The following is a 13,783-nucleotide window of genomic DNA, read 5'->3' on the forward strand; positions in this document are numbered from 1 at the left end:
GATCTTTTGTTGCCTCATATGAATTTTAAGATTCTTTTTTCTATTTCCATGAAGCATGTCTTTGGGATTCTGATTGGGATTGCATTGAATCTATAGATTGCTGTAGGTAGTATGGACATTTTAACTATGTTCATTCTTCCAATACATGTGCGTGGAATATCTTTCCATTTCTTTATGTCATCACTGATTTCTTTCATTAATGTCTTATAGTTTTCATTGTATAGGTCTTTCACCTCCCTGGCTAAATTTATTCCTAGATATTTTATTCTGTTTGTTGTGATTGTGAATGAGATCATATTCTTGAATTCTCTTTCTGTTAGTTTATTATTAGAATATAGAAATGCAACTGACTTTTGTAAGCTGATTTTGTACCTGGAAACTTTGCTGTAGTTGTTGATTATTTCTAATAGTTTTCCAATGGATTCTTTAGAGTTTTCTACATATAAAATCACATCATCTGCAAACAGCGAGAGTTTCACTTCTTTCTGGACAATTTGGATACATTTTACTTCTTTTTCTTGCCTAATTTCTCTGGCCAAAATCTCCAGTACTATGTTGAATAAGAATAGCGAGAGCGGGCACCCTTGTCTTGTTTCTCTTCTCAGAGGGATTGCTTTCAGTTTTTCTCCATTGACTATGATGTTGGCTGTGGGTTTGCCATATATGGCCTTTATTGTGTTGAGGTACTTTCCTTCTATAGCCATTGTATTCAGAGTTTTTATCATAAATGGATGTTGGATCTTGTTAAATGCTTTCCTTGCATCTATTGAGATAATCATGTAATTTTTATTCCTCATTTTGTTAATGTGGTGTATCACATTGATTGATTTGTGGATGTTGAACCATCCTTGCATCCCTGACATAACATAAATCCCACTTGATCGTGGTGTATGATCCTTTTGATGTATTGCAGTATTTGGTTTGCCAATATTTTGTTGAGGATTTTTGCATGTATGTTCATCAGCAATATCAGCCTATAATTTTCCTTCTTTGTGTTGTCCTTGTCTGGCTTTGGAATCAGCATGATGTTGGCCTCATAGAATGTTTTAGGACATTCTTCAATTTTTTGGAATAGTTTGAGAAGGATAGGTATTAAATATTCTTTGAATGTTTGGTAGAATTCTCCAGAGAAGCCATCTGGTCCTGGACTTTTGTTTTTTGGGAGTTTTTACATTACTTTTTCAGTCTCTTTACTTGTGACTTGTCTATTCAGATTCTTTATTTCTTCTTGATTCAGTTTTGGGAGGTTGTATGAGTCTAAAAATTTATCCATTTCATCTAGACTGCCCAATTTGTTGACATGTAGATTTTTATAGTATTCTCTTATAATCCTTTGCATTTCTGTGGTATCCATTGTAATTTCTCCTCTTTCATTTCTAATTTTATTTATTTGAGACTTCTTTCTTTTTTCCTAGTGAGTCTGGCTATAGGTTTGTCAATTTTGTTTATCTTCTCAAAGAACCAGGTCTTACTTTCATTGATCCTTTCTACTGTTTTTTTGTTTCAACTTCATTTATTTCTGCTCTAACTTTTATCACTTCCCTCCTTTTGCTGACTTTGGGCTTTGTTTTTTCTTCTTTTTCTAGTTCTGTTAGGTGTAGTTTAAGATTACTTATTTGAGATTTTTCTTGTTTGTTAAGGCAGGCTAGTATTGTAATGAATTTCCCTCTTAGGATCACTTTTACTGCATCCCATATGAGTTCATATGGCGTATTTTCATTTTTATTTGTCTCCAGGTATTTTTTTATTTCTCCTTTAATCTCTTCAATGATCCATTTGTTGGTCAGTAGTGTGATGTTTAGTCTCCACATATTTGTCACTTTCCCAGCTTTTTTCTTATAGTTGATTTCCAGTTGCATAGCATTATGCTCAGAAAAGATACTTGATGTGATTTCAATCATCTTAAATGCTTTGAGACTTGCCTTGTTTCCCAGTGTATAGTCTACCTTTGAGAATGCTCCATGTGTACTTGAGAAGAATATGTATTCTGCTGTTTTTGGATAGAGTGTTCTATATATATCTATTAAGTCCACGGGTCTACTTTTTCATTTATTTCCACTATTTCCTTATTGACTTTCTGTCTGGATGCTCTACCCATTGACGTAAGTGGGGTGTTAAGGCTCCCTACTATTACTGTGTTGCTGAAGATAACTCACGTTCTTAAAGGATAATTGTCAGGATTTATCCTGTGGATAAACACTGCTGTTCCATATGCTGTTTCTTCATTAACATGTGATGATTGCTCATGTTACCCATATTTATTGACTCCAAAATTCTTCTCTTACTATGATTTATTCCATTTTTATTATTCAGTTTCCATCTCTTTTTATCTTCTTGTAAGTCATCATAATTTCTTGTCCAATGGTGGCAGATACATAAAGATAACTTTCTAATGTACATTATATTTTCTATTTATCTCTTTGTATAACTTTTCATATCATTTGAATGGATTTTGATGTGTGTGCTGAGCCTGTTATTTTGATTAATCTTCCCTACATGTAACATAAAAACATCTTTTCTCCATTGTCTTCTTCAAGTTTCTGTTTACAATTGACTGTCTATTCAGCTTTACTTTGAAGAGCTGACAGTGAAGAAGTATATGTTGGCTGATGTAGCTGACACAAAAAAAGGAGCAGAAAAACATACCAGTAGCTTTATCAAATTGTGCCAGTAACATGTAAATCTAGGTTTCAGAGTTCCTGGGAAAGCTTTAGGCTCCCACTAACTGAGAAACAATTTAAAGGATCAGAAGTGGAAGGCTGATTCTTTCTTGCTTCACCCTCTACCACTCTCATATGGTTATCCCACTGAATCCCTGAGACAATGAGCCGGATACTAACTTCTGACCCTTCCATCTTCCACAGGCCCAGTCACTCTGGGTCCTCATTGAGCAATGAGAGAGTGGCTTCAATGGTCCTAGTACTGATGCAACTGTTCAGGGACCCCAAACACTGTTCTTGAATTTCCCATCTGCAGCTCATTAGGTGCTGTTGTTAACTGAAAATGAAGATCAATATCTGAGCTACAACACCTGATCCTCACATGCCAGTTGCAAACGCCATGGAGATAAGGCGTGTGTGTGTGTATGCACTCATAGATCTGTGGGTGATAAGCAAAAAAGTGGTTATAGTTCTACAATAAGAAGTTAGTTGATATTTATTGAATCTTGTGGGAAGGCCTCTGAAGTTATATATGTGGGAACACAAAGAGATCATAGATATTTTTCCTTCAACATCCCACTGAGGAGCTGAATCTGGATTAAAAACTCTCCTCCATCCTTTAAAATGAAACCTGTTATGGACTGAAAGAAGGTGTCCTCTCCCACCCAATTCATATGTTGAAATCCTAACCCCCCAATGTGATGATGTTAGGAGATGGGGCCTTTGGGAGGTGATTAGGTCATGAGGACAGAATCATGAATGGAATTACTGCTCTTATAAAGGGACCCTAGAGAGCTCTCTCCCCCGTTTGTTGCTGTGTGAGGACACAGTGAGAAGTCAGCAGCCTACAACCAAGAAGAAGACCCTCATCAGAACCTGACAATGCTGAAATTTTCATCTCAGACTTCCAGACTACAGAGCTGTGAGAAATAAATTTCTGTTGTTTATAAGTCATTGGTCTATGGTGCTTTGTTATAGCCACCCAAACTAAGATACAACCTAATTGTATTTCTAGAAATAAAAGTAACCAAAAAAAAAACAAAATTAGGAAAATGGTTTAGGAGGGAAAATCTGTACAGTTGATAAGTAATGAGTAAAATGACTGCTTGGTTCCTTTAGAAATAATTCTGTTATCTATGTAAAGCCCAGCCTTCTTCCTCTGCCATGGAAGTCTCTGAACTTGATGATCATGACCCCCTGCCAACAGCGATGTTTGAGAATGTACTCGAGTGGGGTTGCTTTGTTTGTTTATAAATCGTGTTCATATACTGCCCCACAATTTCATTAGGAATGTTAACATTTCCTGTCTTTGTTTATATATATCTTTGTGTATGTGTATATATATATATATATATATATATATCTTGTTTTTCCCCCTGAAGATTACCCCCTGAGCTAACATCTGTGGCCAATCTTCCTCTATTTTGTATGTGGGTTACTGTCACAGCATGGCTGACAAGTAGTATAGGTCCGTGCCTGGCATCCTAACCTGTGAATGCAGGCTGCTGAAGCATAGCATGCTGAACTTAACTGCTACACCATGGGGCCAGCCCCTGTATATACTGTAGAAGATATGGAGTAAAAAGTTAAGTAAGAAAAGAAATTTGAAGAGTTTCTCTCCACATTCTAATAAATCTAGCACATTGCCTATTCCTTATAGGCTTTCAATCAAACTCCTTAAAAGTAATTATTTTAAAACTTTTTATCATAGAAATTTCAAAAAATATATAAAAGTACACACGAAAGTATAATAAGTCCCAAGTACTTATCATTCAGGTTTAATAATTACCAATTTATGGTAAATCTTACTTCACCTAAAACCCCATATCTTCCTCATCCAAATTATTTTGAAGTAAATTCAGATATAGAATAATTTCATTTTTAATATATCAAAATTATATTATACTCCACCTAATTAACATTAAAGAAAATGAATGAAAGAAGAAATGGAGAGAGAAAAAGACGGAAAGAAGGAAGAAAGGAACCAACAAACCAACTAATGAGGGAAGGAAGGTATGAGGGAGATTGAGAGGGAGGGAAGGAAGAACACAGTTTGGTTATTATCTTATTCCTGTAATAAAAGTAATTCAAGTAATAAAAGTTTGATCTGGTGCAAGTTAATTTGCTTTATTTTGGAAATTAGCCCAGTTAATGAGGGTCTACCTTCAAAGAGTTCAGTTCTGCGGCGAACCCATTGACCCCAAAGCCTGTGTACTTCAAACACTTTTAGTTGGAATTCAGACTCTGTAGGATCATTTGATCCTACCCAGATGGTGGACATAGTGGAACCAGAACCACCTTATTCTGAGTTTCCTTGCCACTTAAAACAAACAAACAAAATAAAACTCAGCATTTTTCCGACCTTTGGTTTTATTTTGTCTTGTATTTACTTTGGCTAAAAGGCTTCAATTAAGATAGAAAAACGTAAAGCTACGGAGATTAAATACCAGCACACAGCAGTGATTAAATTTCACCATAGGAGAACACGCAGGTAACTTTCCTACAGTCTCAGATACAGATAATTATCTTCTAAACTCACAAATACAAGACCCCATTCTTGTGGGCTCTGCATGAAAAGACACAAGTTTATCTTGTGTTGAGGCCAAGGCTGAACTTGCACTTTGCTGACCTCCAGAGGGAGCCCTGGGGCTAAACAAACCTGAGGTTCATCTGTGAAAGGGCCAAAATTAGTTTGAACGGCCAAGGCAATGTTTATGAAATGAGTCAATATTTCTGATAATCAAGACCCAAATGTTGGTGTCAATGGGTTAAAGATCAACGGTAGCAATTTCAGAATAGTGAGCACTTTTCATAAGTAAGCAATTTGGTGCTATGCCAGTGTAGCCTCCTGTATCCATGGGCAGGCGCAAGTATTCAAGCAAAACAATCTGTAATACAACCATTTTCATCTCCGATGTTTTTATAAATAGCAATTATGGGAATCCAGCCAACTGTGCTACCTGGGAAACTCTTTGAACTGAAAACATACAATAGCTTAGAGTAACACAACCCTGAACAGCCGTGAAAGCCCACCTGGATGATGCTTTATGATATACACGTTACATAAGCCATTGTGAGATCCTGAAACTCAACACTCTCATCCACAATGTCGTTGGTGGAAGGAAGAGTCATTTAGAAAAAAATCTACCAGTGGCTGACATAAAGGAGCAGCGGATCTGTTATTTAAAATCAACAGAAATTCTAAACTGAAGTCTTAGCTCTAGTTCATCAGCCTTGAACTACAATGATCATTTAATCACTCCTGCAGTGCTTTAGGGACCACAGTGAGGCTCAGGCCCCATAGCTTTCATGTTTGCATTCAGTTGAGGGCCTTTTATCCTATTCTTTGAGCATGAGAATGATAAATGTAATACTACTGCTTTTTATTTATAGAATACTTGTCATTCAAAGCAGTCTGAAGACCCTCAAAGAGTAGAGATACTGGTAGACTAGAGGTCATAAATACTTTTGAAACAAGGCAGGTTATTAATTAAACAAATAACTCAGTTGTGAACTAATGTACAATGCGTTTGTTCCTGCTTTTTAAGCATGGTTCAAATGAAAAATGAAAACTCCCCTATAAACTTAGTACCATTTATATTATTCAACCAAGCACTATGTTTTCTGAGCTATGAATTCTAATCATAAAACATCAACTTTTCCAGTATCCACCACGAAAGCACCAGTTGATAAAATTGATTGTTTCTCTGTGGCATGCCATGCCACTCTACTCCTTTGGGAATACAAAGACACAGATTAAGCAAAGAGAATATGGGAGAGAAGGAAAAACCTAGACCAAGAAAACCAATGGCATCTTTTTGGCATCACAGAGAGTTGATAAGGGAAGAAGGTTGACGTTCATAGGATTCTAATTCATTTTTAATCAAATTGCAAGTAAAAATACCAAATATTATTCACCTATTTCTTGACCCAACCAGATTTCCCCTTCTGCATTCTGACCTATTGCTTTTATTTACAAGCAAAAAGCAGAGTACAGTACCCCATCGTGAACTAGTATCTTGGTGTTGTTTCTGAAAAGTCAGAGCTATGGCTTACTACAGCTGGTACTTACTGTGGCTGATACGTCTGATGTTATTTTATGTACTCCTGTAACATACTGCTTTCAGCTACACTGACTTATTTCCAGTGGAAACTGGTGATCCAAAACAGAGACTCCTCCCAGAGCAGAAGTGTAACTCAACATGCAGTTAAGAGCCCAGGAGTCCCCTTGACTCAAGTCATCACTCACAGGGCCACTGCCCAGGGCTGATTCAACGATGCACAACTGTGGGACATAGAGGAACCAGGCAGCCAACCTTCTCTGGTGTCGTCCCTATCTGCTTACATTGTGGCACTGGAAACTACTGTTTAGGGAGTGCTTGTTTGGGTTCATCAGCCCTCAGGAAAGATATAATGAACAAAATAGTGGAGTAAATTAGATCTGTTTAAGCAGGTTATGTTTGTCTATTTTACCAAGAGGACTTTAAAAATATATAGATTCCATCTAAAAAAGTCAAACTCAGAGAGAGAGTAGAGTGGTGGTTACCAGGAACTGTGGGATGGGGGAAATGGAGAATTATTGGTCAAAGAATACCATCTTCCAGTTATAAGATTAACAAGTTTGGGGATCTAATGTACAAGATGGTGATTATAGCTAATAACACTGTATCACATACTTGAATGTTGCTAAGAGAGTAGATCGTAATCGTTACCACCAAAAAGAAGGAGCAATTATGTGATGGGATGGAGGTGGTAACTAGTGCTAGGGTGGTAATCATCTTGCAGTATATAAATGTATCGAATCAGCACGCTGTATACCTTAAATTTACACAATGTCATGTGTCAATTCTATATCAATAAAACTGGGGGAAAACAGTTAAATTAAAAAAAGAAAAAATACATATACATATTTCAGACCCCACCCCAGACCTCAGACTCCACAGTTGGGGCTCAGAAATGTCTATCTTTGTGACATTCCCCGGGTAATTACAGTATTCTTACAGGTTTGAGAATTGAGGAAGCAGATTTTCAAATACATTCCCAAATCCTACTCAGGTTTTTCATTTTAAATCTGTTTCTTTCTTCTCAGCCTCTAGCCAAGGACAAAGCAGGATGTTCCATCCTTCCCCAGGTCTTGATAATCACAGAATGAGTGTCAAATAATTTCTCGCATTGCTTACCAGATATTTGTTTTATTTGACAAATGAAGACACGAACGCAGAGATGTTAAGTACCTGGTTTAAGGTTATACAGTACACCAATGGGAGCACTTGGCCCCAGAAAGCTGGCCATTTTAGCATCTACAGTCAGATGACCATTCTTTTTCCTCTCCTTTTTCCAAGCTTTATACCCATGCATGGGTAAGAAAAATGAGGGCATCCAGGGGGCTTCCTTGAAAAGTCAGACACAAATTAGGGTAAATGTAGATATTAACCCCCAAGGAACATTTTCTCTCAGAGAGGAACCTAGAGAATGAAAAAGACTTAAGAGCTATATGAGCCAAATACAATGTGTGGGCCTTTGGGTCCCAATTTGAATAAAATATAAAAATTTTAAAAAAAACTTATGAGATATCAGGAAAATAAGAAAACCACCTGGATATTTAATTACATTAAGGAATCCTGTGTAATCATCAAAAGGGTGACAATTTTATTATGGTTCTATTTTTCAAAGTCCTTGCATTTTAGAAAAACATATTGAAATATTTATGAAGTCAGTGATATTTAGGATCCAGCGGTGGAGTGAGAGGGGAAAGTGACTGTGATGAAACACAGATTTAAAACAAGTTAGTCCATGGGTTGATAAGGATTGAATCCAAGTGAAGGGTGCATAGGGCGTATTATGCTATTCTCTCTGCTTATTCATATAGTTTTTTAAATTTCTCACTATAAAACATTTTTTAGACAATCCATTTCTCTCAGGGTCTTGCTTACAGTTTTGCAGGTTATTTGATCTCCTGATGTAATAATGTGCTTATTAGTGAGGTCCACAACTTGACAGAATGTTGATAGCTTTATGTCATTCTGGAAAATGCCTCAGCCTTCCACCATGACTATTGTGAAGCAGGAGATAAATACCAGCCATTTAAAGCAGAAACTATGTTTCTCTAATAACAGGAATCTCTTTCCAAGCAGCTAAACACTTCCATAACCTGTTACACTGTGAAGGACCTAAATCTGCAATAGATAGACTATTAAAATAATAAAGGCACTTTAATAACTCAGAGGAATTATAAAAGAGCAATCACTCATTTCATTAGAGTTTCCATAGCTCAGAATATGCTTGGAGAATTGTTAATTGCCCCAAACTAAAATGAGGATGCCCACTCAGATCTGGCTAGCGTGTTGAGTTTAGCACCAATTTCCAAACATGCCCAGGAAGCTGCAGGATCCAGATTTTGAGGCTGAACAGCTCTGTCTTTCTTCTTTGTCTTTGCCTATCACCATTCTGAATCTACAAAGAGCTGCCAATCTTGAAGGGCAGGCTTTTGCAGCACTCATCATGACTTCAGATGGAGCAGGCTCCCAAGTGAAGTGAAGGGTGTTTCTGGTTTGTTTTTAAACAATAATAAAATATGCTATTATTTCAATGAGTATTTCAATAAAATATGAACTATGTCCAATATTTCAATGAAATGTGCTATTTCAGCACAAGAAAACGCTGGCATTAGTTTTATCTTGTGCTCTAGAGTTAGCAACAGAGAATCTAAGGAGAAACAGAGATAGATCTCTGGAAAGAAAGTGTTTTGCGTGTTTATTTTTCTTCCAGAACACCAAATAGTTGCCTTGGCAGGCAGGCTGCTCTGTAAGTGCTCCCTCCTGAAGACTCGGAGGTGTTTACAGAAATTGAAAGTTCCAGCAGTACATTTCCATGAGCTCATTACCAGTTCCACTTACACCCTTTAGATTTTGCAAGTACAAATGATTATCCACAGGGTATAACCTCTGCTTTGAGCTTTTGTTTTAATTACAAACAAAGTAGCAGAAGTCAGATATGCAATTACTGTAATGTCAGGGCATCTTTTTAGAATCTCTGCTTTGGTCACTTTTATTCAAAGCAACTCCAGTGCCATTTCTGGCCTGCCTCTTTATGCTAACGAGCCTAGCCCACTTGGCTCCTCCTCCTTCCTGCCTCCCTTAAGAACTGTTCACTTTCAGCTGTCACGGAGGGTAACAGACCAGACTTAGAAATCACTTGATTTAACTCAGCAGCACGTTTCTGTGTGTGTATTACTCTAGCAGTCTTCTCTAAATAATTGGGGCATTAGATTCATGTGAGCAGAAGGAGTCAAAAACTGCCAAAACGGCAAACTGTTAGAAAGAGCTACGTGGTAGGATTTTACACCAGAAGAGAAAAGTTTCAGTGTGCTTTGAAATGAAAGAAGAATTAAGTTGTGTTTTTATTCAAATGAATTGGCATCTTTATATGTAGGGGAAGTTATATTGGTAAATATTTATGTCAAGAATCATGACTGGGAAACACTCAGACGTTTCTTAGAGAAGTACATATTTTACAAGCAAGGACAGGGTCTGCATGTACATCTGTGGTTCTGGGTGTCTTGTGAAGACCATTTTAGGTGACCGGCAAAGGGAAGGAAATGCCCTAGTGATACTGGAGCCACAGTCATATTGCCAGTACCATGTCTACCATACAAAGAAAAGCCAGCAGCCACCTGTTCAACAGCCTGCACACCTATAAACTGAAGCTTCTGGAGGACCAGCCACAGCAAGGTGAGTCAGTCAGGCTAATGGGTCGTGTATTCTGTGACTTCCTGTCAATTTGTTTTCCCAGAAGAGTGGTGGGCTGGGGAAGTCTGACTGTGACATGCTTTGCAATCTTTCATTTTTAAACTCTGAGAATAGACATGATAGTGATGCTTAGGGTGGGTTAACCTGGATTCACTATTGGTTTCTAAAGGATTATGAAAGACTATGAAGAATGCATATTTCTTGGAGTTGTCATTCTGAAACTTATGTGCTTAAACTTCTAGATGCTCTCATTTTTCTAGAGTATGCTAGATTTTGTGTAACTCAAAACACCCATCCAGCAAGGCTGAATCAGCTCCAGGGGGGATTTGCTGAGAGTAGCTTTAAGTTAGTCTGGCACTGTCTCCCCTGTCCTATCGCTAATGGTTCACTTTTGGACTTAAAGTTTAAGCCTAATTTTGTCTGGATCGCTGGCTCATTCATTTGTAAGCAAAATAAATATGTCCTTGGCTCTTTCCCTTTTATGGTCCAGAAAAAGCTGGAACAGACAGGGAAAAGTGTCACATTTCACATGATGGGCACTCATGCAGACTAAACTATCCACCTTGCAGCCATTTTCACCATCAGTCTTTTTTAAATTTCAAATCCACAACTCAGCCAGCTGCATCAATTAGTGGCAGATGGTTGACATGAATAGACAAGATGATCCTGCCAATCCATTCTGTCAGGGACAGCAAAGGACGCTTGTAGAAAAGGCTGTCACAGATGACATCACCACCCCCCAGAGGCCAAGGATTTACCCCAGACATTTCTAATTTCTCCTAATAACCTGTGATGGATCTGTACATGTATGAATGTCGGCTACAAGCTCTTTATTTATTTTTCTATAGACACAGTTTTAGATTTCAGTGGCATGGTGAGTGTTGGCGCATGGCCTGAAATCTTCCATTTGTAAGGTGGCATCTATGTGCTAACATTCGTGTGAATGTGTCAGGCCATCTCTCTGTATCAGTTCCTGGAGCTATGCAAAGTGACTCCATGCTGTTCAAGGCTTAGCATGGCATGGGTAGAAAATACTTCTTATTAAGTGAAAACAGCATAAATTTTTAAGACCATTCTGTACCACCAGGGCTCATATAAATTATTTTGAACTAACTGCCTTAGAACGTAAAGTCCTGGAATGTGTCAGGGTTTGATCATAGCACTGTGAAATGTTCTTGCTCCTCTCTTTGTGGACAATCATAATTCACCATAGATTTTTTGTTTGCTGCTCATTTTATTTGAAATATTTAAAGCTTCCTCCCCCCCAATTGCTGATGTAATATTTATTATAGAAAATTTGGTGGGGGGGGGCATAAAGGAGATGGTAAAAATCACCGTAAGCCTACCACCCAAAGAGAGTTGCTGTTGACAATTAATGTCTACTAGCCTTTTCTCCTATGCACACGTCCAGATTATTCTTTTGATTGATTTTTAACAAAATAGACTTATTTTGTATACAGTATTTTTTAAACTGCTTTTTAACTTAATAATAGATTATGAACAAATTTCCATGTCATTATATATTCTTCTGCAACTTATTTTTAATAGTTCTACACTATTCCTGTATATGGATGTAGCAAAATTCCTTTAGACAATTCCCTATTGTAAGACATTTCATTTATTTCTAATTTTTTTACTGTTACTAAATAATAGTATGTTTAACATAAGCTAATAGATAAATCATTGCAAAGATAAGATTAATTGCTTGGGATACATTTTTAGAGGTAGAATTGTGGGGTCAAATGATATGCATGTTTTTAAGATTTTTTTCTTGCCACATGCCATTCCAATGAGCAGTGTAGGGTATATTCCCAGGATTATTGCATATTAGTTTAAAAGTTCTTTCCCAATTTTATAAATGGAAAAATAGTATCCCACTGTTGTTTTAATTTAAGGCAGACTGTCTTAATGTTCTCTTTCTTACTGGCCATATCCAGAGCAGCCTGGAAATATCATTATGATGACATACTTCCCAAAATACCAACAAGACTAGAAGTCTGGTCTCCCTTCTCAGGCTGAAGCTTTTGCCTAGAATGTTTTGAAAGCAACCATATTCTTCCACAGCCCAGTCTCAAAATATCTTCCCACATAAACCACAATCCATAAAGTTGCGAAGCACGCTAGTGCAATCCAGATTGCTACAAGCAGTGTCCTCTGGAGATCTCGGTTGACAAATAACACTGGGCAGTGTTTGCTATGCTGCTAAATAGCATTCCAGTTACTGTCCTGGGGTGTAAAAGTATTCATTCAGCGCAGTGGCCCTGAGTTTTCTTCTAAGCTATATTTGCACCTTGTTATTATGCGAAGTTCAGCAAAGGTCCAGGGAAGCAAAGCCATTAGTTTCAGAGAATGAGATCTAGCTGTGGATTTATTCACCAAGACATTCTGAGTTTGTGGCTTTGGCCTACCCCCAGCCAGACTAAGTTTCTAGCATACAGACCATGATTAATTGACATTTGACTGTTCTGAGGGAATGACCAGATTCAACACATGCGTACTTTCTGACCCTCCATGCTATATGCTAAAGTGCTTTATGTTAACTCTGAGGTATTTAACTCTTTCTACCCAGTCACTCACAAAAATGAACTTTTTGGGTGATCACATAGATAAAAGACACTTATTCTTCAGCAGTTATGTGGACGATGACTACAAAGCACTGTGACAGATGCTGGGTATGTAAGTTGAACTCAGCCAATTAAGTTGTGGTTTCCTGTCCACGTGGAGTTTATGCTCTTCGGCAACAGATGCTATACTAGTCTAGAGCCTACAGCCGCTAGGGTCCTCGCCTTACTTGTTGCTGTCTTGCAGCTTCTTGTGTGATATTTCAAATACTTTTTTCTATAATATTGACCTGAGACCACATTTGTAAACATTAATTTATATGTCTACAATGCCTTAACAAAGTTTAGTACGTACACATTACATGCATTAGGCAGACTTACCCATCTCCATGTTTCATAATGCCTTAAAATTTACAAAGGGGTTTCAAATACATTATCTCATTTAATTTTCACAACAACCAGGTGACATAATGTATTAGTCATGGTTCTCCAGAGAAACTGAATCAACAGGATATTATGTGTGTGTGTGTGCGTGTGTGTGTGTGTGTGCAGATAGGTAGATAAAGATAGACATAGACATAGAAGTAGAGATAGAGATAAAGATAGAGATTTATTTTAGGGGATTGACTCACATGATTGTGGAGGCTTGCAAGTCCAAAATCTACTGTGTGGGCCAGCAGGCTGGAGACCAAGGTGGCCGACCAATGCTGTAGTTGAAGTCCAAAGGTGGTCTGCTGGCAGAATTTCTTCTTGCTCAGGGTAGGTCAGTGTTTTTGTTCTACTGATTGGAGGAGGCCCACCAACATTATGGAAG

General features: G+C 37.6%; 1 protein-coding gene across 3 annotated transcripts in view; it reads left to right on the forward strand.

The window, feature by feature from the left end:
• Positions 1 to 9,761: 9,761 nt before the first annotated feature.
• Positions 9,762 to 13,783, forward strand: part of RANBP3L (RAN binding protein 3 like) — a 46,468-nt gene continuing 42,446 nt past the window's right edge. The window contains exon 1 of one of the 3 annotated variants that reach the window (XM_070586989.1): positions 9,762 to 10,390. Coding sequence is in view for 1 of the 3 variants with exons in the window: in XM_008538954.2 (XP_008537176.1) it covers positions 10,300 to 10,390 (91 nt within the window). In the remaining 2 variants the exon portion in view is untranslated. The remainder of the gene's footprint in view (positions 10,391 to 13,783) is intronic. The other 2 variants (XM_008538954.2, XM_070586990.1) reach the window with 2 other exon arrangements.

Source organism: Equus przewalskii, chromosome 20, assembly GCF_037783145.1.
Source record: "Equus przewalskii isolate Varuska chromosome 20, EquPr2, whole genome shotgun sequence".
Lineage (NCBI taxonomy): Eukaryota > Metazoa > Chordata > Mammalia > Perissodactyla > Equidae > Equus > Equus przewalskii.